The 26,577-nt window shown below is 39.8% G+C and overlaps 1 protein-coding gene across 3 annotated transcripts in view; it reads right to left on the bottom strand.

Moving 5' to 3' along the window:
• cadm2b (cell adhesion molecule 2b) overlaps window positions 1-18,422 on the bottom strand; it is a 140,372-nt gene extending 121,950 nt beyond the window's left edge. Inside the window, exon 1 of one of the 3 annotated variants that reach the window (XM_020646318.3) lies at window positions 18,050-18,422. In XM_020646318.3, coding sequence (XP_020501974.1) covers window positions 18,050-18,110 — 61 coding nt within the window. In that variant the 5' untranslated portion in view covers window positions 18,111-18,422. The remainder of the gene's footprint in view (window positions 1-18,049) is intronic. The other 2 variants (XM_020646316.3, XM_020646317.3) reach the window with 2 other exon arrangements.
• Window positions 18,423-26,577: the final 8,155 nt, after the last annotated feature.

Here is a 26,577-nt window from a genome sequence, read left to right as displayed (position 1 = left end):
CACAAGCAAAAAAAAAACAAGCAAGTGAATAATTAAAAGTGGCTTTACGTTCAAGATGTATATGTCATCTACTTCATTTGAGATGGAACCAATTTGCTGATTTTTAAGGAGTAAGGTACATTTAATGTAAGCAATGATTAAACAATCTATCAACTTAACTACTTCTGCCTCTATAGTCTCTGGTACCCATCACTTCCATTAAGGCTTTAATGTAAAATGTGAAGGGAATAAAAAAGGAAAATTGTATTTTTCTCATCCTCTCTATTCTGAACAACCTTTGAGGATTCACTGCAGCTCTTTGCTTTTTGATATAATCAGCTTTGTGAATACTTTATTCTGTGTATTCAAACCTCCCAACCATTAGAGGTTCACTTAAAAGTAAATTTCATTTTGATGCAAATTAGCAGTCTAACCAGTCTTTGCAGCAGCACATCTTCAATTACGGAAAAACTCTGCGTCCAAATAATTGGGTCAGTATAACATGAAGGTAAGAAATTCATTAATTCCAAATATTGTACAGCAAATAATAAAACCTAACTACAGCAGAGATGTACTTGGTCTTTACATATTGTAATGTTGAAGAATTATTGGAAAGTGTTGTAAGAGACGTGCTCTTTGACTTTAAGACAGCATACTGCAAATGCTGTTTCCATGGTTTCTGTCCATTCATAGCATTAATGTATTTACTCATTCCCTCTTGAAACAAATCATTTTAGGGTTATTAATGACATGATAACATATGAAGGCAGTACAGCCCTGCCACTTGAGACTATGGGTCAGAATGAGTTTTTATTAAATAAATGTAATGCTCCTTCATAACAATGTCACATCATTAGCAGGCGTATCAAACAGCAGGTGGCTGCGTGCTGGAGGAGGAGGTCAATACAGAATGGTGTGTTGTTGCGTGGAGGCTCTTTCTGCTCTGGAACATTTCACATGAATTCCATTTAATGCAATGATATAAATAAGGATAATAAGAAACGCTTTCCAGAAAATAGACCTGTACATTTTGTAAGAGAACTCAGATTTCTCATTCTAGAGCTAATTTTCTAATGTCATGTCATTTAAGATTAACCTCGGTCTCCCCCATCTGAGACTATAACTGTGTCTAAATTCAGGGGTAGGACACAGCCTACTCAGGACCCCAGCCTTTGTGGCCTGTGCAGACCACTCAAGGTGAACTGAAATGAGACGGTCTGGTCGACGGAGGATTTCCTTTTTGCATCACCAGCTGTGCCCACCTTTACCCTTTATGCTACTCTGTGCCTCCACCGTCGCCTTGCACCCTCAACAGCTGCACTGAAACTACTAAACATGACCTATTATTCTAAAGATAGTTTGAAGTTTCAAGGCCCCTTTTTGTTTTAGACTTAGAGAAATGTCTAAAACAAATTTAAAAAGTTTATTACAAGAAAAATTCAGCCAGCTCGCTTGAACCGCCGCACAATCAATCTCAGGATCTGCTGGGCCAACGAAGGGCGGGACCAGATGAATCCTTTGTTGGCCGGGAATCTGAGGACGCGTTTGACAGCTACATTTGAAGAATCCTTCAAGATGGGACATCCTTCCACAAACGTGCCCTCCGAAGGATGGATCCCATGGGACAGACCCCTCAATTCTATATTTGATTTATTACCCTTAACCCTGTTATTTCTCACAATAAATGTTGTTAACAATGTGCTCCGGTCAAAATGTCAAATGATAAAACAACATTGTTTTTTTATTGAACACAGTGTGCTGGACACAGAAGACAAGAGGTCATGTTGTCCTGACACTATAAATTAATAGAGAACAGATGATGAAAATAAATCAAATGATGACAGTATGTCGTTGTTACTGGATGGTTTGATGATAGAATCTTGATCTTTGATGAAAGCTCAGGACGTATTTGTTGATTATGAATCTATATAACACGTCAAAGCAGCACTTTTTTAAATGAGTGGTGTTTTTAGTTTTGTTACTTGAGCTTTATTTCTCTGTCTTTAGTTTATTAAACTTACACAATAATAGAATGTATTTCTTTCCTGGCTTCCAGACAAACAAACATGGAATGAGAAAAGATTGTAATTAGACACAAGACAACTCTTATTTTTGCCTGGTTTTAGAAGAGAGTTTCAATGTTAAACTTCCTTTGCACGATCCTTAGCGAGGCGTAGGCAAATGATCAAATGCGGATCGACTTCACACCACTATCTATGTAAGCTGTGGCCTCGTACGGAGGAAATGACTGTGGGTTGTAGTTTCAGTGTCACGATTGAATGTGAAAATCCCATCGGTGTCTGTCAATGTGGCAGAAATTTGAGAAGCCTTTGAGGAGCTAAGAATATCTTGAAAACCCATATTTCCTATTAGTGCCTCTGTGCTGCCACTGGCAAAAGTGTAAGTAATTCAGGATGAGCCCAGCGCAGAGTTCAGGAGGAATGTCTGAAAAATATCCTGATTGTGTTTCACTGATTGTTATTTGAAACCGAGAAAAGTGGAGCACAAAAGGGTTTAAATTCAGACACAATTACAAGTATCATCAGTTACACTTGCACTCTGCACATTATTACTTTTTCTCAGACACAAAAACATATTGTTTTCCATTGTCTCGCTGCTCTTTAGATACAGTCAAGATTTATCAGACATTCTTATTCTATTGATCGTGAATGTCACAATTTTCTTTATAACTTTCTTGGTATTTAAAAATATTGAACAACTATACTGTGTCTAATTGAGCTGAGATAAAATGAAAACATAGAAGATGATCAGCCAGCCTGCCAAGATGCCCTAAAAAAAAAAATCCACTTTACTTGTTTTAATGGTCTATATCTCTCCAGATAATAGTGTTCTTTTTTCATTCCTCTTTTTTCTACTCTCATGGACCCATGCAAACACCCACTAAAACACAAACTATGAGCGGGAGGCATCATCCTCAACATCCTCACATTCCAGAAACTCAACTGACTCTTTGCCAACACAAAAGCATTATTCTTCGAGAAAGAGACTATCAGAGCTCAGAAAAACAGTCCACCCGGCGATGTGGGAACACAGTGCATTCTGGGATGGATTTTTATGTTGAACGTGAACAAGGGTGTGGATCTGCAGTGATGAGGAAACACGGTAACCACGTAACCCTCTCTCTGCAGTCAGAGTCAGTCACTCTGGTGAAACTGCTTTAACACCTTGGTTAAACCGACACCAATACTAGAAAGAGGCAGGCGAATATGAGATGTAAAGAGAAAAAGTGGGAAATATTCTTTTTTGGTTGTCATAGTGATTACACCACAAAATCCCCAACTGAAGACAAACACTTTACTGTAATACAAACTGAGGTCAGTGGGTACAGTTCTGTAAAAGTGGTCGTTCTTTTCCATCACTGTTACTACAGTGCGCCTAAAAGGGGACAAAAAAAGGACGCTATTAATGCAGCTAAGATAATGTATTCATTTATTTTAGACCTTAATCTCATCATGAATACAGCCCTTACAGCCCTAATTATGACTTTGCTTTATCAGTTTTTCTTTTGTCACATGGGTTTAGACAGTTTCCCTTATTGATGTTCAGTCCGGGCTAAAACTATACACAGAAAAACTGAACACATTGCAATCCCCTAAACATGAATAACTTCATCTGTTTTTTTGTTTTTTATATCCACAGTATTGTTTCCATGACTCCTATTGGTCTGTGGTTTGAGTGTGTCCCACAGCTCCTAACAGGTTTTTAAAATATCTGTATTTTAAGTCACATATCTTATGGGTAGATATCATGGTAAAAATGGAAATGTAACATTTCTGTCACAAAATGACCTTACATGCTCTTCAAAAGACTCTTTCACACTCTGACTAGCAATTGTCCAGCAGTGCAGGTTAACACAGTATTTCTGACCATATCGTTTCCTTCCTTTGAGTACAGGACTAAAAATAAATTGCATTACACTTTCAGAGACATCTGCCATTTGGCCAGTTAAACTGAACTACAGCCTCCACAAAACACAGTGTTCATGAAGCTGTGAAAATGCCAACCGAGTCTTTTTTCACGGCACAAAAGCCTCCTACAAGTCTGTGTCCATTTGAAAAGTGACTGTCTGCAGCTTTCCACTGAGAGTCCATATGGTCCCTGTATTTATGGGGTGATGAGGCCTGCTTCTGGGGTTCAGAGTGGTCATTATCTGGGGGATGCTACAGCTCCAGTAGTTAAGGTCACCTGCACACACTGGATGTCCGCACGCTCTAGCAGGACTCGAGGATACTAAATGTGTAATCATCTCTGAGCCCACAAAAGGCGAGGTCTATCCAGAATGACCATTATAAGAGCTTATTGTAGGGTCCATCCTGGCTCTATATCCGCCTATTTCAGCAACACAATCCACAATAGGACATCTTTGCAGTGGCATTATAACAGATAGCAGATATATAGCTGACTATGGTGAAGGCTCAGAGTTCATACCCAGAGGAAAAACTTATTGGTGCAGCTCTATGCACTGTTTACTATTCAAAAACTGTAAATGTACAGTAGAATATATTCTAAAACATTTTGTAAAGGTAATTTGCTAAAAGTTTGGTAAACCATGAGTTAGAGGTGTGGGGAAAAAATCTAATCATGTTGGTATCACAATTTCTTCTATCTGAGATTCTGAATTGATTCAAAACGTCCAAAAATCTTCATTTGTTTTTTAACTTTCTCTCTTACCTCTTTCTTATAAGTCAAATTTCATCTGAAGCCCGTTTGAGCGCGGGAAAACTGGCTGCTGGAGTTTTCGGTGCACTCTCTCTCTGGGAAGTTTAAACAGGAACCATTTCTCTACTTGTTTCTAAAACTCAGCAATCAATGGATTACATGATCAAATCATCTGCTATGAAGTGAATAGCTACAAAATGTTTGCTGCAGCACTTGTTCCCACAATTCTTTGCAGTGCAAAATCCTTAATGACAGCATATTCTATCAATGCCATGACAGGCAGGGAACTTATGACAGGGTTTGAGGGAAATAATAAAGCTGTCAATAATAATAATAATAATAATAATAATAATAATAATATAATAAATATACAAATATTTCTATAGATTAGGTTTGGTTTTCATATTTTAAAGAATCTGATGTAAATTAATTCACACTTTTTTTTTGGTCTGTTGTTTAAATTTAACAACTACTGAAAGGTGGGGATAGGTGGAGTTAATGCAAAGAACATCACACATTTTCTAGCAGTGAAACATATGTGACAGACAATTGTACACTGAGCTTTTCCTGATTGACCCCCTTCCTGTTGGTAGCACAGTGGTAGCACCACCTGTGTGTGCAGGTCTCACCATCTTGTTTTTTTTTTTTTTGTCCTTTTAGTCTCAGGTTGGGTTTGAAACATTTGAGGTTTTAATTACAATTTAAGTAAGAAGAAACGAGACAGAAACCAAACACACCAGAAACTGTTTGATTTAGATCTTCAGACTACGAGGTCAATGAACCTATTTTTAATTAACGACCCTATGACACAATGACACAATGTCAATAACTACCTGGTGAACAATTAAGCAGTAAAACCCTTAATTATAAAATTATATTACACATACTGAAAGCCTAATATTTGTTTTACAATCACAGGTACAGTTAAGCTATGCAAACTCTTACAGAATAACAATGAAGTGAATTCAACATTAACATAATATATTTAAATCATCTGCCCACTATTGTAATTGCATCAAGTCAAATGAACGTTTTATTATGGATGGCTGGCAATAAAAATCTTATGACCATTTCAGGTGAAAGTTTTAATCTAATTCCTGCAGAAAACCTTCCCCTCTCTCTTCTCTCTTATAACAAATGTAGTAAAATAAAAATGTAATCAGTCAAATGTGTCCTTATACTGCTTATATTTTTCAATCATCTTGCTGGTTTTTTATTTCGGTGTAAATATGGATTCTAAGAATTCCAAAAAAGCCAAATGGTTCTTGAACATTTTCATCCACACTCAGTTAACAACACTGAGTAAAAGTGTTTCCTAAAGACAAAGTATGTTAATCATGAGGCAATAATTCACAAAGACACTGTGGTCGATCAGTGTTCTGCTGCGGTGATGTTCTCTGGTTTCACATCACCTTTCCTCTCATATCACCGTAGTAGTTAGACCGAGCTGGACTGAGCAACATCTAGAGCACTGTGCCACTTCTCTAAGCATCTATTTAATGTCAAAGAACCTTTTTCATTTAAGTTCTTGTATTGACCATAATGAGGGCCAGAACAACAACCAAGAACAATATTGGAATCGCCAAGATTATTATTATTACTTGTTCAAATCACAACAAGTGAAAACATGGATAATTTTTGGTCCTGTAGTTGGTTATGACAAAATGGCTCCATGACCTTCCTCCAAAAAAATATTATAACCGATACACTTTTGAATTGATGCCTATTATAATGAAAGGAGTCTTGAACGCTCTAAAATGTTTTTATTTCATGGAGATCATGCCCCATCTCTGTGGTACTCCATGAAACGCCATGACAGTTGTTGTAACTCAAGCAATCTGAGTCCAACCCTAACATGTTTAAAAGGTTCCTAGTCTGCAGACATCTCCATGTCAGTACTAAGTCAAGGTCAGCGCCCAACACACTCACTATCGTTTATTAAGTTATGGATTGTGTAAGATATCAAACTAGCTGATGACTGCATGTTCATTCCTTGAGCGGAACTTTATTTCTACACCTGCACTACACAGACACAGCTCGTGCCTGCCAAAATAAACCAAAGTGAAATATTAGCGCTTCAGGGTTCGAGTAAACTGCTCCCAACATGCTCAGTGTGAACACACCCTCTGAATGTCACGCTTGTGCAGCAGACAGCAGGAGGTGAAACACTTTCCATAAAGACGACTCCCAGTGTAAGTTAATGCCTTTGAAGAGGACTTCATCTATCTTTACTAATTCTACTCTCATCACAGAGAACTCTCTGAAACTTGGTTTTCTGTTAAACATCCTCACAAATGTTAAGTCTTCTTTCTGTATTGAGCTGTAAAGAAAATTCGTTTTGTTTTATATAGTAATGAAAAGAAGAGAGAGGATCAGCTCCAGCGACCCTGAGCAGGTTAAACAGTACAGATAATACATGAACATAAAAATGGAAGGCCAACACAACTGAATCAGTAATCTATGAAACAACAACGTGTCTTGCTTTTCTTCATGTAATGGCTTGTGCTCTTTTTTTTCAAACAGCATTAGACCTTTAATGTTTCCAGTCACTGCGGGTGAGAGAAATGGCAGCTGCATCAAACATTACACCATGACACTTCTCTCTGCTTGCAGTTTGTGTGCCTTCCTTCACCTTCCTACACCTTCTCTTCCTTTCCCCTTCTTGCTCTCAGCTTAGCGGCTTTAAGGCTTCTTTTTTTTTTTTCCCAGCAAAGCATGCTCTCTGGCTAAGAGCGCTGGCATCTCTTGCATCGGTATGCAGCTCCCGTTCAGACTGCTGATCCCTCTTTATGAGGACATGAGTTTCAATGCTTTTATCCCCCACCTTCACTTGCAAATATGCCTGCATTCAGTATCTACACTCCAGCTTTAGAGACCTGTGGGAAGCCTTTAAAGAGGAAGTCAATAAAAGGTATAAACATGCATGAGCTTAACTTTGGGCTTTTTGTGTCTTCATTCCAGAGTCTGCTTTTTAGGATGGACAAATTAATTCACAGTTTTTACACTGAAACTGAAGCTGTTTTTTTCTTTTTTTTCTTTACATCATTAAAACTTCATCTATCTACTTGTCATAAAAAAAACTCCCATTTAAATGAAAGTCCTACAGAACAGAGATATCGATTGCTTGTATGAATCAATGCAACCCATTACCCTAGTAATGAAATTTTACCACTTTATATGTATTTGCATTTGTATATGGCTCAGCATACTATCAGTGGGAATGTGATTTCATTGAAATTACCGATCTGCACAGTGTGTGTGGACTTTAATTACAGTGGACATTATGCATTGGGCAGAATTAGCTGCAAACTTCCCTCTATAGAGCGCTCTGCATTATAAAATTAGACTTTGTATGTAGGCTGCACAGGCTTCAGTCCATACACGTACCCTAGGATTTTAAATTGAAAAGAATAATGTTTCAGATAAAACTCTTTGTTTTTGTTTTTACACAAAAATAATTCTAAACAAAACATTGCTTCAAAATGCATTCATGAAATTATCAGGGACTGATTCTTGAATGCAACTAAAAGGGGCTGCAGAACCTCAGTGGCATTTTCTTATGCCTTTAGCTGGTGCCTGCAGTCGGGACAACTACAATCAAGTCTGCTAAATTAAATTGTAAATGAATAAATAGTAACAACAATGAGAAATTGATATAGAATGAAAATCAATAAACGCTTTCTTTCTCAGGAATCATTAAAGTAGCTATCGTGATCTTAATAAAATACCAAGTACTTATATATATATACATATACTGTCACTATGTAAAGGAAACTGGTGCCCTGCTGCATCCTGCTAAATGTTAGCTTAGATTGCTCTTTATGAAAACATGACTGGTTTTTATTTTTTATACAAACAGTAAACAATCGGATCTTAGCAGTTTTTCTTACCCATCGTTGTTTTTTTTATTTTCAGGGTCTTTAATTTTGTAATGTGCAGAAAGCATATCCAATCGTAAAGCCATAAAATGCAACACATTACCCTGGAATAAATAACTACATTTGCCATGATTTGGCTGCTTACAAGTCTATGAAAATGCACGACTTATTGCAGCAAGCTATCAAATTTCCAAAGATAGTGCAACAGAGGCTCCTTTATCTGCAGCTCAGACGTCCAGCCGGACTGAAGGGGCTTTATGAGACATCCAGTGATGCTAAATCCATCTGAGGGGGTGAGACTGATGAAATTTTCTGAGTTGACACATAAAAATAGAACCATATAAACCATGGGAAAGTGACTATAAACATAATGATTATTTAAAGCTGAAAACCCCAACATTTGGCGCATCAATATGCACTATAAACGTGTCATCACACAAGTAATCCAAAGTTTAATAACAGCTTCTGTTCCTGAATAAAAAGCTTCATGCAAAAAAGCACACAGAGAAAAGAATATGTTCTGATTAAAATGTTTAGAACACTAAACAAAGGCTGCGCTGCTTATTGTCCAGCTCTGTTTGTGCTCTGGCAAAAGCCCCCCGACATAACTCAAACAAGCACAGTCACTTCTGGTCAGGCTGCCAGCTGTTAGGTTGCAGCGAGATACCTCAGATAGTCAATCCTCCTTTTGGAAGCCTCCCAAACACGCAAACACACACACAGAGCAGACACAGAAAAGGGCATCTATTATGGCGACCACATAATGACGCTCCCAATATTTCACGGTTATCGCTCTCTCATTGTATTGTTCACACTTTTTTTCCCAACAGAGCGAGGACTACTTTTGTACAGATGTGTTACATTTCTTTGATAATAAACAGAAAAGCTGAAAACATACAGCACAAAAGAAATGTGGCATAACTTAAAGGTGATACGACATCTATGCTGAAAAAAAGGACTAAAAACAGTTTAGGCCCCGACTGGGTCACTGAACAGTGTATGCCTGGCATTTCTGAACAAAAATATTAACTTTGTTCATAGAGACTGCAGCAGGAGGAGAAAAGGAGATCATCACAGGGGCTAAATGAGATTCAGAGGCTCATCCATAGTCGGGCACAAAGCCCACTTCAGCTGAGATGAGGGCCAAGAGAGATTGGTAAAGGTCAACACTGCAAACAGGCAGAAAATGAAGTATAGGCTTCATTTTGGGCACAATGCTCAAATGTAGGGAATGCATAAAGCTCCAACTGAACAGACGCCTACAACCTTCACAATGGCATAGCACAATCTCATTGATCAAAACATCAGTGGGAAACGCTACATATTTCAATTTCTCACAACTCTGTTCAAACAAGGTTTGTGTCACTTTTTAACAGCGCATAAAGGGTAAACTCTGCGGCATCTAACTATTCTTGCTGGGTAGAATATATCTTCGACCAAAGTGCAAATGTTGCAGTATAAAGATATTAAGAGATCAGCTTTTGGTAAAAAGACAGAACTTGTTTACATATACTTCTTTTAGATTAAATTCTGTCAGTTAAGTTGATGTGGCTTATCAGGCTCAAAAAATATATTTTCATTTTTGGAAAATTTCAATTTTCAGTGTTTTACGTTGAAAGCATGATGAGTTATAGCTGCAGTAATACTCATATGTTTGTAGAGCTCAAAGTTTTTTTTAACTGCTCATACATATTGTAAATGTGTCATTTCTTGTAATTGTGTCTATTGCTAAATAAAAAAAAGCTTTTTATTATTTATTTCAAAAATAATAGAGATTTTTCTTTGTGTTAACTTACTTCATTAAATCTTTTCTTACAATGTTTATCTTTTTTTTCTTCCACATTTGTTTTTTTTTGGGGGGAGGGGCATTTATACCTTTATTTAGAGTAGAGCCCGACCGATGATATTTGACATTTGCTTATCCAGTGTCTATCAGTAATGGCTAATTTTATTGCAGATAGGCACCGATTGATTTACTAGATTTATTCATAAGTCAAATAGCATTTATTTTTTTACACTTGATTTCTCTTTCAACCTCTGTGTGCTTTATGAATTAGTGTAATACTCTCCAGAGTGTCAAGTGGTGATTCATGTTCATGCACAGTTACTTTCCAGTTAAGCGACCGTCTTGTCTTTGTTATACTGTACATCTTTTCCACAAGTGTTTGATAACTGCATTTGATGGATCAACTCAATAAATGTGTAAATGTATCCATCTCTACAGATCAAACATAGATCTAAGAGAGATATTGGCCAATATATTGGTTTCAGATTTTTTCTCCCCCAATATCGGTATTGGCCCCAAAAATCCCAAAACCAGGCCACACACCTCAAGGACCATAAATTTACGCACATGAGACGTGCAACTACCAATCAGCTACCAGCGCCCCTTACCTCCACATGTTTTTGATATCATTTCTGGAGTTCTAACATAAGTACTAACAGTGCAGGTACAATATTGTCAAGGGTTCATATCAATATCAGGAACAGGCTCACAATAAGCTGCATTACAAATGTCAAATTATTTTCCAGTAATCATCCTGTATAAACAGGCCACTTGGATCAACAGGGTATCAAAAATCCATTCATCCTTAATCATACTGCTTATCGGGAGGCTGGAGTCAATCCCAGCTGTCATTTGGCAAGAGGCGGATACACCCTGGCCTGCTCGCCAGTCAATCACAGGGCTCACATAAAGAGACAAAGAACCAGTCACGCTCCGATCCACACCATACGGACAATTTAGAGTCACCAATTACCAAACGAGCATGTCTTTGGACAGTTGGAGGAAGTCAGAGTACCTACAGAGAACCCTCTGACACACGGGGAGAACATTCAAACTCCACCCAGAAAGGCTCTTTCCGACAAGGATTCAAACCAGAAAGCTTAGTGTGAGGTGACAGTGCTAACCCCTGCACCATCGTGCAGCCCTGGTATCAATATATCTTGTAAAATATAAAACCATACTAGACTATATTTCACTCAGGTATACAACTTTTAAAAGGGTGCGGCTCTACTGAAGTTTAAAAATAGATTATTGTTTCCTTCTTTATGACACATGACAAATTATATTAAATCAGAGATCTCTGGGTTTGAGTTCCCAAAGTGAGCTGTTCATGTTTCGAAATATTGACTGAGCAGTCCCAAATAATACAAGAATACAAGTAAAGTCTGTTTTAAGGTTGACTTCCCCTTTGAGGTGTGTGATCACAGGTGTCTCTTCAGGTACTTAAGATGGATGTAAGCACTTCTTTAACCACTTCCCAGCATGACCAATTGTGGCATTCATCTTATCCTGAGTATCTTGAGAAAAGCTTCTTAGTCAGTAAAAAACCTCTTTCACTCAAATACAGTCTAAATGATCTTAAATAGTCTAATTGCCCTCACAGTCGCTTTGCTTCATTGCTAAGCTCATACGCACTCTGAGGGGGCACGGCGTGTAAGAGAGCTATGACAAAGAGCATGGCAGAGGGAGACTGACAGCACCCTGCGTCTTTGGGGCAGCGAGCGGCTAATCTGTAAGCCCGTTCCCCACTTGTCTGAGCACATTTGCCTCTGGCTTGAGGCTTATCCCTACAGATGTATATCTGTCAGCAGACAGCAAGCAGGCCGGCAGAGGCTCTTTAGGAGCACATTTGTCCCCCTTACTGGATTATTCATTTGCTGAGGTACACAGCAGAGCACCAGAGCCAGCACTTGGCAGATGGGAGACGTTCTGCGGGGATAAGCTAACCCTCATCAGTGGGGAACGGGTATCCTTGAATGTAAACCACCTTCCTCTGCTGTACCTCGCCTTCAGCTCCGCCAGCTTATTCCTGCTGCCTGATTATTCCAACCCACAGGAGATGCGCCCATGCATACATCTCAGAGGCTCCCTGTGTCTCACAATATGTGACATTTTGGGGTTCTCTTCTGCTCTGGTCCAATATGCATTCACTTCAAGAGATTTTCAATACACCCCGATCCAGGCTGAAACAGAACTCCATTTTCACATAAAAGAGCTGAAAAGTGAGGCACCAACTGCAAACGTATAGTACACTCCAAATAGCAAATCGACTGTGCAGGTAGGGCAGTTAGTCACATCGTAGTCCGCTGTCTGAGTGTTGTGAAAGCTGCCTTTGAAATGGCTACTCCTCACTGAACTCTATAACAGGCCATGTATTCTTTGACCCATACAACTGTACTTTGCACAGGGAAGCTTTGAGGCATGGTTTTAACCTGATCCTCTCAAACTGCTGAGTTCAATTATTTTTAAACAAAATGGATATCTATAGCATTGTTAGTCTAGTCAAACTGATGGATTATGATGCATTATATGTAGAATCCTAAACATATGCATCCAACTGAGAAGATATTTTCAAAATCACATACTCTGCTTGTTTTGCTTATCTGTGGAAAATTTCCATTCTGATGAATGCAAATGAAATCATTTAAATAATGCAGAGCATTTTATAACATGTAATGCATGCAGTATTATTCATGCATGCACTGTGCATGGCATGATTCTTAGTTTGGAAAAGCTTTGGTTGGAATTGAAAACTGCGAGCTTCTCATATTTCCTTCCTGCAAAGGTATACACACAAAAACACAGTAATGTTGTAGGAATGTCGTTACTAATTGTAAGAACTACAAATCCTTGAAACGCAGGTCCAGACATGTGTGTTTAATATTTGTGAAGCTTTTATACGTCCTCCCTCGACGTGTTCAAATGCAAATGTAGTGTGACATGATTTCTCAATTTCCTATTCTGATAGTGAACTTGTTTTTGAGTAACTTTGCATTTACGGCACCTTCACTTTGTGCAACAAACATGTGTATGAGCAGGCATGAACAAGGGGGAAGAACTCCTCACCCTCAAGAATGGATCTGTGTTCTTTTAGGCTGATATCAAATTAAAAAAAATATGTCAAATGTTTTACAAGATGATTTGCATTTCTGATGACTGGCTCAATTCCCACTCTAATCAGGGGAAGACATTTGTCATTTTCATTATGAGGGAATAATTCTTCTTAAACCTCTGTGTCCCTTTTTGTCTTTCGTTTTGATGTCTTTGGTTTTGATACTAGATTAAATGCTGCGAGAGAGAAAAAAAAAAGAGACACTTTCATTTATTCTTCACTTTGCCCTCATTACTGCCCCCACACTGGTCAAACACACACCAACGCTCAAATGTCACCTGCAGGTTGTACTTGCCAAAACGTCTGACGAGATAAGAAATGATGAAAGGCTCCATGCTCAAACAAAAGAAAAGTTCCCTTGGCGGTAGGGGAGCTTTTTTGGGTTCTGAGAGGAGGAAGGTGATGAAACACTTGAGTCGAAGGAATGTCAGTGAAGCTGTGGCCAGCAGAGAAACGCATAGATCATAACACGTACATCAGCTCACAGGTCTGCAAAGTATAGCTCTACCACATGGCTAATTAGCATTACTAGCCTGGCTTCTGTCTAACCTGTTAACCAGCTCTGACAAGTCTGTCAATGTCGGAATTATCTGTCTTTGGTAAAATATGCTGTGATGATGCAGTGAAACAGCAGCCACTCACAGAGTGACAGAAACCCTCTGTGGTGAACATACGGACACGGCAGGACCTCACACTCCGAGCAGAAGCACAGTACTGGACACACAACAGTGGGAACAATAGACACACACAGTCACTGTACATAAGAATGAATCCACTCTGTCACTACAGCATATTAAACATCAATGCAGTGCAGCTCTCCATAGGCTGCAGGTATAGATAAGAGTCCAGCAATGCATTTAAGCCAAATACTAATAGTGTGGTTGTTCTAAGACGGATGAGCCTGCATGAAATGACTCCTGGCATTATGGAGCGTGAACAGAGGTGCTGATGCTGAAGTCTTGTATACAGTATCACCGCAGTGTGTGATGCAGCGCACTGCAATTTAACTGTCGATTAAGCTGTGATCGCACACAAGATGCATGCACCTTATTACCTTCGCCGAGTAGGTTATGTTTTCACTCCCATTTGTTGGTTTGTTTGTCTGTAAGTGAGCACGATATCTCAACCTGTTTACACATTGAATTTAATCTGGATAGGGGTTAAACCATGGCTCAGTGCAGATCTGCAGCCGCAGTTTATGAAGGGCTGTTAACACCGCAAGAAGAGTCTTTGATTATTTTCCACAAACTACTGCTTTTACTTGAATTTATCAAATCTGGCAGGTGTGTGCAATAATTGCCCACGTGTGTTTTTAGCAGCAGATCCTGTTCCCGATGCAGATTAAAAAATGTCTGACCTTTTTAATAACCGATTTGGAGGACTGTGCAGCCTTTTTTGGAGGTGTGTGCTGTCTGAGTGCTTTCTATACAGCCTTTGAGGCACTGCCCAGGGCATGTGTCTAAAGTTAAGACTCATAGCATCAATATTTTAAGGTGGCCCTTGAAGTGAGCACTATCTTAGCACAGCTCTTGGACAAGATGATAAAACTCTGTATGCCTTGTACTCTTTAACGATGGATGTCGTGAACCCAAATCTGTTGTTAATTGGGAAAGGCTTCTGTTGTCTGTTTTTTTTTTTTTTTTAATACTCTTTGTTGAGTAAGCTGATGATGCTAATAGGTTCATAGCAACACATCATATGCCAGGCCTTGCAGCCACTGAGCCCCTGCTGAGCATTTTAAAGTATTTATAGATGGAATCCCTAGAGTGGCAGTTTTAATCCAAGTGTTGTGATACAATCAAATATTGAGCTAGTAATAAAACGCATCAATTTATTATGTCCACTAAAAGCAGACCGAGGATGAAGAGATGAGTTGGGCAAAGCTAAAAACATTGTTGTCCATTTAAAAGCTGAATGATCTTAAGTTTCCAAAACTGGTTTACTACAAGTTGGATTACTGACATTGATATTCAGAGTTTAAGACCACTTTTGGATCTGATATTTAAATACGATATTTTTCCATAATCCATTCATTATTCTTCAGAGCTGAGATGGACTGCCAGCGCCATAAAGAACCATGCAAATACTATTCCACATATCCCAACTCGCATGCAGTTTATTACTTCCACCACTTCCCAAAGCACACCATTACTGTAGTTTCAACTGGTACCATTTATTCCATCACAGCTTTGAAACCATCTCCCATAGATTTAAATGACCTTTAGATGGAGCAAGAAGGTCATCAGGGGCACTGAATATTAAGTGCACAGTTCACTTATTTGTTCCTTTTAATTCTTTGCCAGGTTGGGCCAGCCTGTTCTCATTTATATATACTGTATATAAATATATAGTGAACAGTGTGTTTATATTGTATATTTTGTATACTGTGTAATAACTACTGGATTTATTTGCTGCTTCTCTATCTTTCAAATTTTACAAAGCTGACTCGAGTTCCAATGCATACAAATTCCAATGTAGCTGTACTGCTTTGTACCAGAGTGGCAATAAACATCTGTTCTATTCTATTCTCATCTATCACAAATCATGAAATATTAGTGCTTTGTCACGTCCCTTTGCATGTTGTCTGATTCACATTATTCCATTTAGTACAAGACTATCTTCATGTAAAAGTCGAGAAAACGTTTCTTGGTGTGCTCAAGGTCTATACCACCTTTTCATACAAACTTGCATTCCAATGCTTTTCTTAATGCTTTCCTTACTGCAAGGCGTATTAATGCAATTCTTAGTGGAGGCTGGATTTACATATCCCAGAAAATAGTGTATCCCTGAATGCACCATCAAAAGGTTTTCCATACACCCATGAGTTATCGTTTGAACAATAATGAAATTGACCGAAAAGGATGGCTGCCTAGATAGTAAAAAAATAATAATCATCTGTCATGATATGGTGTGCTTTTGAATTAACAGTTACACAACATCTACACAGTTTGTAGTTAATGGCCCATAAAACATGCAAAATCATGCATGCTTATTTAACCCTAAGCAAGAGCCACTCCACAGGGGGGAAGCTTGAAAGGGCAGGCTCAAACTGGATGTGGCTGAATGTGTCATCAGGTCACAGCTGGGTATACACCACTTGATGGCATCTCGAGTTGGACGGCTCATTGAGATGAAACGGATGTGAGCGATGGAAAGTGGCTGAAGGGGAAGACAGCAGGACTACCAGAAGCTCCATACATTAGGGCAAAAGATGAAAATAAAATGTAACTTTAAAGAGAAATACAAGCTGCCAAGAATGTCTTTTAGACTGAGCTCCTGCTACGTGGCTTGTTCTATGTTTCTGACACTTAATGACGAAGAGGTGACATCTCTGACACAATGTGACGAAACAAGACTTGTCCGAGGTGATTTAGGATGCCATGATGGCGTGTGGAAATACCAGTATGTTCAGAAGAGACTCACTTTAGGCTTTTCTTTTATTGATTTGATGGTATGGTATGGGTCTTAAGGTCCTTGATGACAGAACAGAAATACTTGGGATTCACTCTAAATCATTCAAATCAGCAGCTTCCTAGACGTTCTCTACTCACAGTGAACTGGATCAGCCTCTCCCTGGTGGCATGTGGGACAAAATGTTGGTAAATTGGTGTCAGCAGGGATTTTTGCTTTGATTAGGAAGCTCCTGACATGAACCCCCTTTGACAGCACCCCTCCCCCTTCCTCCTCCTCCTCCTCCTCCTCTTTCTCCCTGCTGTAGGTGTTATGTATCTGCGCACTGGTCGCCTACAGGGCGGTGGCTGCGCATGCATGTCCAAGAGCGGGACAGTCTGTGGGGAGTTGAGGGGAGTTGTCATGAGGAGACGCTGATCTCCGGCTGCAGAGAGCCGTCACACACACCCGCCTCTGATCCCTGCAACCCAACTTTAAATGAGCGACTACATGGCTCAGTAATGCATACCGACACACACACACACACACACACACACACACACACACTCACATACGCACTATTGTGCCTACACATACAGTGCGCAAACTGGCCGTGCAGTGAGATAAAAGCTCAACTCAGATACAGACATCGCTACATCGAAGACTTATTTGTCAACCCTGATAATTGACTGATTTTAAACCAAGTATGTAATCACTTCAAAGACAGTACGAGTTTAAAAAAATAAAAAAATCTACTCAATGACACCGGTCTCACAGCAAAACAGTACGCACGCTCAGCTGCTGTCACCTCGCGTGCATCCCTGTGTCAGCCCGAGGAGACTGAACCGGATGCTGAGACTAACAGGAGGTGACTGCAGGCGACTTGTCTGCAGCCTGATCTTTTTTTTTATCGGTCACTTGATACCAAAGGAAGGGCAATATCCAAGTTGTCGCCGATACGCAAACTTGTGCAGCCGCATTGTGCTTCTCATTGCGCCGCACATTTTAACTTCCAGCATTCCAGCACATCGGCTGTGACAGCAGACAAGCGGGCGAGCTCCAGACTCAACTGCTGCGTAAACATCATTTAACAGGGGAAACCAGCTCGGTTTGTTCTGAACATTTAAACTCACACGTGTGACATGGCCACATATGATCTTTACACTAAACGCATGCATCACCTCCCCGCACACCACGCCCGTCTACAGCCCACATCCAGCTCACCTTTAAAGACGTTCGCACAGAGGCTGTACAGGATGAAGATCAAGTGCTGCTTGAAAATCATATTCTTCTCTTTTTCCTGAACGGGTACACGTCGACACTCCACGCGAGTCTGTCTCTTGTCTCTTCCTCTCTCCTCTCGTTGGATGGACTTATCCAGGTAAACGGCGCAGCTTCGGACTGAGCGGAGTTACATTGATGAACTCTGCTGTTTCCAGAGCAGTCCCTGTGTGTTCTCACAGATCTGGGGGCAGTGATCACTATACAGTGTAGCAGGACGGCAGAGACGCTCGTCGCTTAAAGTGCAGCTCCTGTCTCCCTTTATTGCCTTTCTCTTTGACTCGCTGCAGAGAGCAGGAGTCCCGCCCACGCCTTTTGACTAATGAAGACGCTTCACCAATGGAGAACACCTCCAAATAGTTCTGATCTCCGGTAAACTGTCAAAACAATTACACCATGTGACGGAGGGGTTACTTTCTTACGTCAGAAATCCTGAGATCAGTTTCACAAGCTCCATTTAGGAAATGTCAGAGAACAATAGAGCCTCTGCAGGATGTGCTGAAAGTTAAGGCCCTGCATAATAATATCATAAATGATAACAGGGTCATAAGGGGCCAGCAAAAGCTTCTAAAAGGCTCTTAAATGAAGTCATGGTATTACTGCTCCATGTTTGTGACAGTGTGAGTCCTAGCTGTCTAAACCTGCATGCTCTGTGTATTAAAATGTGCCCACAAGTAGCAGAGTTAAATTCACAATTCTGAACAGTCCCAACAGCGACATGAGCAGACACAAGCCGGCTGTCAACACAAATCAAAAATAAGTGCCACAGTAAAAACCGACACTAACAAACACATAGGGAAATTTAGAGATATAAATAAATAAAAGAGAAATAAAATTCAAACAATTAAATCCAATAATCAAATAAATGAATCTACCGATGTTTATTGCAGAAAGACCGTTTCTTTCTCCAGGGTTGTGACCTGGTGTCTGTGTATGTGTCAGGAATCAGTGCACAGGCGCAGAGGAGGTTAATGGGCTCCTGGACATCCCTCTTCCTTCAAAGGCTCCAGTGAGTGGTGCACAGAAATGAGTGTGACCGTCCCTAAAGACAGAGGTGTGGGTAGAGCGGCGGCTCCAGCCGGGGATCGTTTTCTAAACCCATCGGCAGGATTTTACACATGGTTTAACATGCTGCAGCTCGAATTTGGTTCAATTTTGCACAGTGGCCTTCCACGCCACTCCCACTTTGAATCAAATTGCTGACCTGGCCACAGCACCTGAGAAAAAAAAAAAAAAGTGGTGCTTCAAATATACATCTGAGCTTTTCTCTCAAAAGGAATACATGTAAATGGCAAGTGAAGCGCCACTGTTCATTATCCAAACAAGCAATCAGTTGGATCACTTATCCTCAACCAACCAACCAAACAAGAAATGAACGCAGCGTTTTCCGGCCATGATCAAATCCATTACAGCTTTGAATCAGACCAGGTTGAATAGGGACCCTTTACTCACACGTGCCCTCAGTCACTCCTGTATGCTGATGCTGCATTTTAGGCTTTTAAATTGGAGCCATGCACATCTCTAATCCCTGCGGAATCATTGTTGCCTATCTGAAGTGTAAACCTTGAAGGACTGAGCGCTGCTGTGTGGCATACATTCTATACAGCTCACTTATAATTCAGAGCAGAACTATACAAAGCCAATTACCATGAAGAGGCTGGTAAAGAATCAATCCCATGTGTCCTGAAGGTCAATTCCTCGTCATTTCATTAGATCTTTGAGAGCACGATTCTACTCGTGCTCCTTTTATACAGTGACAACTTATTGCCCATGTGTGTTCAGCTCAGGGTGTTGACACAAAGGTGTGATGCAGAGGAGCATGATGCCTTCTGCAACATTATACTGAGTACTTTTGATCTTTTTGTATTATTTACAAAGCCTTTATTGTGTGCATTGTAAACTTTAACAAGCTACACTTGAGAGTCTAAACTACGGTTCGGAGTTTCCCATGAAATTATGGAAAGTTAAAATTCAAAGTTCAAGCCTATAAAATCCACATGAGAATGCAAAGACTGAAGACAAAAGTTTCGGGAGAAGCAGAGGAACATGAATATGCAGTAACCTGTCACTGATAACATTAATCCTCCTGGCTGATTGAAAAACAACTCATCCACACGAGGTGCACAATCCATGTCAGGACAGGCCTGAGTGACAGCAGTCGTGAAGGCTGAATGCTTTATGGAAATGGAGCATTCTGGGTGATGAAGTGCTGCAAACAGGATCAGGACACGCGCTGTGTCAATCTTTATTTCATTTAGGAAATAAATACAGTACTGCACACAACAGAACCCAGAGAGAAGATTAAAAAAAGTTACATGACATTTTTTCTTTACCCGGATTGATTAAACACCTAATCTTTCTAAATCAAAACTAATGCACCATAACAACTACATCTGACATCACTGGTTTACTCCTTATTCATTTCTAACAATGGACATTTAGAAGTACCTTACACTATAAAATCTCACTAAAATTAAATCCAAATTCTATGTCAGTGTAAGACACTCACGCATTAGAGTTCAGGGTGCTTCTCATTACATTAATCCTAGCATTCTAGCGTCCACTCGACTGACCCAGAAACTGTTCTACCTCTGCTATGATAAAGGAGACGAGGATCGAGGAAGGTTGAGGGACTCAGAGTGAGGAAACTCAGATGTATCCTCAATGGATGTCTTTCGAGCAAAGATTCATGGTGTGGAGCGCAATAGCCAAAATGCAGAAACTCTTTTCAGATTAGCCTCACAGGCGATCTGCATTAAATATAACAGTTGAACATGCAGTCATGGTTAAATATATTGATACACATTACAACGTCATGCAGAATAATGCAATTTCAAAGTTTTAAAATTAACAACCAAAGTAATACCAATAATGATCAGCATCACATTAAATCATTTACATGTTTCAAAAAACAAAGGTTTCATGTTTTAGCCATGACGAAGAAGATCTCAAACCATCTTTATGTGAAATGAACTAACAGGTTTTAAAATCATTTTCAAATGAGTGGTTTTCTGAACATTTGTAAAGACTGACATGTGAATCAGCTGTGGAGCTGTCGTCCGGTCAGGCTGACGATGTTAAGTGAAGGGTTTCTCATTTGGTCAATTGCCTCAACTGTCCTCGTTTCGATTCCTCGCAAGGAGGAGAGGACGCAAGTGAGGGACGTGAGGAAACAACACGAGTGAGGGAGTCGTATTAGTGTACTGAGAAAGACCCACTCTGTGCTGTGGGCTGTATATGTAATAAGCTAAATATTAGCTTGTAGACAATATCTTGCTATCTGATAATATACAGATGTCTGATATGCCTCAATGTGTTTGTGGGGAGAACATAAACGCCATGCTTGTTCAAAGAGCCGATGTGTTTGTCTTCTAAAATGTTGATTCTCTAACGTCCAAATTGAAGTGCTTTTTGTCAAAAAAGGGTTTTCTCATGTTGTTTGTAAAAACACAAACTCTTGCTAGTCTGATCCGACTCGTAACACTCAAAGAACAAATATCCTCCTCAACAGACCAGTACTACTCTAAACACTGTGCATAGGATATCCTCAGCAGCACTGGATGAGGAAATCATAAAGTACCTCAGTGAGATAGATTTCTGAGTCTTTAATCAGAGAACAGAAGAGGTGAACCAATTATGCCCTGAAAGTTGGTATCAGATAGAAGCTCAGCTTTGGATGAGTTGTGCACATAATTGAAATGTTCTGTCTCAAACAAAATGTGCCCAGTTTGTTGGTAAGACCGAGAAGTATCATGAAAAAAAGCACAGAGATTAAAATGTTCACTTTAATACAAATGAGTTCCCACAACACCATTAATTCATTGTATTCAAAAGATTCAATTCAAAGTATCACTCACTGAAGCTCGATAGTCTGGTTCTTCCCTCAAAGGATTATTATTGTTGTGTTTTACACATCACAATACAAAGACTATCTCTGGGAAAGCACAACCAAACTGCTCTGGCTTTGTAGCAACCTTCTAAATACATAATGCAAATGTTGTCACTTGGATAACAACTTTGAATATTTCATCGCTCACTTTTTCAAGCACTTCTGTCTCCCTCTGTTGACAGTTGTACGTTGTTTATATGGTGAGGTTTCTCTGCATCTCTGACTCTTTTGGGGTGAACTACAGTTGCAGGACTTCACAAGCATGAACGAGTCAATAATTTACAACAACAGAGGGAAAGCAACATATGCATCATATTCTAACGGAGAATATCCAAAAGTCATTAGAGAATATACACGTCATTAGTGGATTATCTTCAATTTGTTCACCTCATATGTTCTTAGAGGTTTAAACGAGCAGAATGCTTCAAAAGGATGTTTTTAATTAGCTATAAGCTCATTCATCACAATCATATAAGCACTAATATAACCAGCCACCCTTAAATGATGTCATTATTCTGCATCCTGCCTCAGTGTAATGATGTGCACAATGTGTTAGAATACGCTGCTGCAGACGACGCTGCCAGACGAAGATGAAGAGCAGCAGAGTAAATGCTATTTTCTATGACTGATGTGTGTACATTGCAGCCTTTCTGTATCAGTTGGATCACTGCCAATTATTATGAACTTCATATTTTATGGCCGGTATTATGTCAAATTACCAGAATTATTAGTTTCACCATCTGATACAGCTGTGCTTGTTAAACCAAAGGTTGTATACATAATAGAGCGATGTTCATGGATGTTCCAGCTCTACTAAAGTTTACTCTCAAACAGGATCACACTTTGTGTACTCTCCAAATAAGCCTGTTACAATTCAGTGTTTCTGACACATTACTTTTTTTTTTTTACCTGTCGGTGCTCCTCTGGGAAATAACACCTGCTCTGTAAAGCTGCGTACAGCTTGAACTTTAACGTGATATGATGAGAGCTTTATGGTCTTTGTGCCTTTCCTTATTCCTGTAAGAATATTTGCTACTGATGGCTGCTGGGAATACAATTCCATCTCTTTATTGCCTTATTGATGGGACACTGGGAACCGCTACATTTGATAATGGCTTTTTTGTACCCAAGAATACGCAAGTCAGCACTCTCCCAATGTCATTATATGCAGCAAAATTAGAAGTCATCACTCAAATATTCTGTCTGGGGATATATGCAACTCACGTTATTTCAGCATGGAATATATACATATATACACAGTATGCAGGTACTGTTTCCCTCTAAAAGTTCAGCCATATGTTCATCTAATCTCATCAGCCTTAAACTACTAAGAAATGTTTCCTTACATCAGCCATATGTTGCCAACAAGCTGAAGTGTCATTCAGCTGGACAAGTGACAATCAAAGCAAACATGATTCAGCTCAGTGTGGCGACGTCATGGACAGACGAAGGGAAAACAAAGCCTGTTTGGAAACATTAGACCTTAAACTGTCATTACACAAAGAGGCTTCATATTGGCTTCATTATGAAAGACATTTCACTCGAGTTTCCCTGAACTAATGTGTACATTTAGCTTCAAAATGCAACTCTGTGCTGCAACATCACACATCAGTGTCCCAAACCTACATGCAGATTTGAGTCGTCATCTCTTTTTCTCTAAAGTGTAACATTTAGAACGTTACAAAGTCAATGAGTTCAATTTATGTGTGACTTCAGGATTCTGATCACATCTAGTCACAATCACAGGGGAAAGTCAAAGTCAAAAGGACTGGCACAGTCTGGGAAAAGATTGGATGTAAATATTAGTTTCCCCACAGTGGTAAAAAAAACAACAACATTATTCTGAGTACAAGAAATATTATGTTACAAAGTTACAATTCACTTAGCAGACGCTTTTATCCAAAGTGACTCACATCATAGAGTAGGTACAACACTAATCCAATCATACACTGCCACAGTGGCAGTGGGAGCAATGTGGGGTTAAGTGTCTTGCCCAAGGACACATTGGACATGTTGCTCAGCTAGGGATCAAACCCTCAACCTTTCGGTTGAGAGGCGACGACTCTACCCACTGAGCCACAGCCGCCCCAAAAGAAATATTATGTACCAGCACAAAAACATTGCATATATATTTGTTCCTTAATTTGAAGTTTAGCTAGGACAGTTTGTTTTTCATTTATCTTAAAACTGAGGAGACCTGAGTCAGCTGGGTCATAGTTAATAAAAGCAACATGTGGTCAAAACCAGAGTTGGGTTCCTCTCTCATATCTAGGAGTCGGAAGTTATCAGGGTGATTAAACAGGACCGATGACAACCATGCAACCCAAATTTAGACTTTTAATCCCAGCATGCTATGCACAAAAAGATAACCAATTCAGCTTGTGGACTCCACCTCTACGAAACCCTACAGTTTAATTGTGAATATTTGGATGATAATCCCTAAACAGCTTTTTTATATAACGTCGCAGGCACATCATGGCTCTGACTGTGAGAGAGTGTCTGTCCCTGAGTATTTCATTTCAGCACCATTTAATGAAGAAGTGCTTACAAGGATCCCAGCACAGCAGCACCACAGTGCACAGTTGAATTACTCACACCACAGAGTGACTGGGCAGAGCCCAAGTATGGCTCATTAATTGCAAATGAAATGTTAACTAAACATGGTGACACAATAAACCCCCCGCCCTTACTTTCTGGTGACTCTGCTCTTGAAAGATGAGTCATGTTTGGGCCTGAAGAAGGTGCATAGTAATGACTGTATCGTTACTGCACTGCTCCTGGAGCGTGGGGCTGTAATAATTTGATCAATACTGGCCTTTTGTCTTTACTTCACAAACCGAGCATCTTTTCAAGGGCACACGCCGCCCCCGTGGGACCAGCAGGGAGGCATGTTCCAGCAGACGCTCCTCTCTGCCGCCTTGCTGCTACAAACAAACACTCCTGCCCTGGTTATGCAGAGTGAAGTGCTTTGTGTTAGGACTCACGTCCACCATAGCCCACAGCAGCTGGTGTTCTCACAGACCACTGCATGGAAAATGGGCTGATTTTAGGATTTAGCTGCCCGTGGTGGATTTCTCACTCGCTGCTTATTGGGGCCAAAATCACTTTGATATGGACTTGCAGAAGATTAACAGCAAGACTTTAAAGTCCTCAGTCTCAGTGGCTTTACGTGCTGGTCAGCACAGTTTACTGTCATTATGCTGCCTAAACAAAGCAGCCTCATTAGCATGCTAACAATTTCTTAAACTAACGATTCAAACTGGGATGATATGATAGTTAAGATGTCTGGAAGACAATAACATATCAAAAATGTTCCCTATCTCAAATAAAAAAGATAAGATAAGATGATTAAAGAATCCAAGTGTCTCCCACACATGACGGATACTCGGGCGGGCCGCCCAGGTACTTTTACAGCTGCTCAGGGATATTCACCAAGCTTTTTTCCTCTTTTATTTATCTGCATATCACAGCTATGAGTGAGAGAGACGTCTGCCAACAAATGCACCAACTGAGGTGCAAAAACTGAAGCTTCTTATGCCATCGTTTCAATATTTTCTGTACAGTAGCTGCCGATGTTACGCTACACTCTGTGTTCAGGATGTTGGTGTGATCAACCATAAGCCTGGTCAACACACTCAAGCGGATCACCTATTGGGATAGCAGAATATGGAGGGTAACATTTCAATATGCCAGCATTGTAATTTAATTGTGTTTATAAAACAAATAGCTCGGATATTGGTAAAAAAAAACAAAAACAGAATAAGGCGGGGCGGGACAAACCTCTGTGTGTATTAAGAGAGGAGAGGTTCAAGTGCATGTCAGTGTGTGAATAAGAGAATGAAATCAAAGTAAGATGAGCAGATTAAGGTTGTTTGTGACAAACACTAAAATAAGTCAGAGAATGTAGAACTATTAATATTTAAACTGTACAAACCTCTAAAATTAATGTGCAAACTAACCTAATATAGATAGGGTCAGACATCTCATTCATCATTATAAACTACAGCCACATTTATGCATTAACCGAAAGCAAACAAAAGCTGCACTTTTAGCATCTATCAGATTTCTTTCACAACAAAGCAGCAACCTCTGGTGTTGAAATATGGAGCTGATGACAAAGTGCAAAATCCTGCAGCTTGTCTAGAAATGATTATGTTGACAATAGTACAAGAAAACGATTTGGTCTGGTTAGCTCATCGGTCGGCACACACTGTACGGAGGGAGATTTTATAATTTGTTTTGGAAGTTAGGTTGAGACCGCATTTCCAGCATGGTGACCACCATCGATGGTACTCCAAGGCCCCCTGCAGTAACAGATCGGTGACGTCACTCACGCTCCGTCCATTAATATTTACAGTCCATGTTGACAACACACAAAGTGAGAAAACAACAAGTAACAAGTTTTAGAAGCAGGGCACGACTCCTTTACACTGCAAACATTACCAAAAGTTTTAATCCCGGGAAAGCTGTGTTATACACAGAATTATGATGCCAATGTCTCATAGCTCATCAGCACCCTGGGCACCTCCTTTGCTTATCTTTGCATAACTACACATCCTGGTCATGTTTCCTTTCTCCTCCT

The sequence above is a fragment of the Labrus bergylta genome, chromosome 11 (genome assembly GCF_963930695.1).
Source record: "Labrus bergylta chromosome 11, fLabBer1.1, whole genome shotgun sequence".
NCBI lineage: Eukaryota > Metazoa > Chordata > Actinopteri > Labriformes > Labridae > Labrus > Labrus bergylta.
The sequence above is the reverse complement of the archived record's forward strand: the minus strand, read 5'-3'. Positions and strand labels throughout refer to the sequence as shown.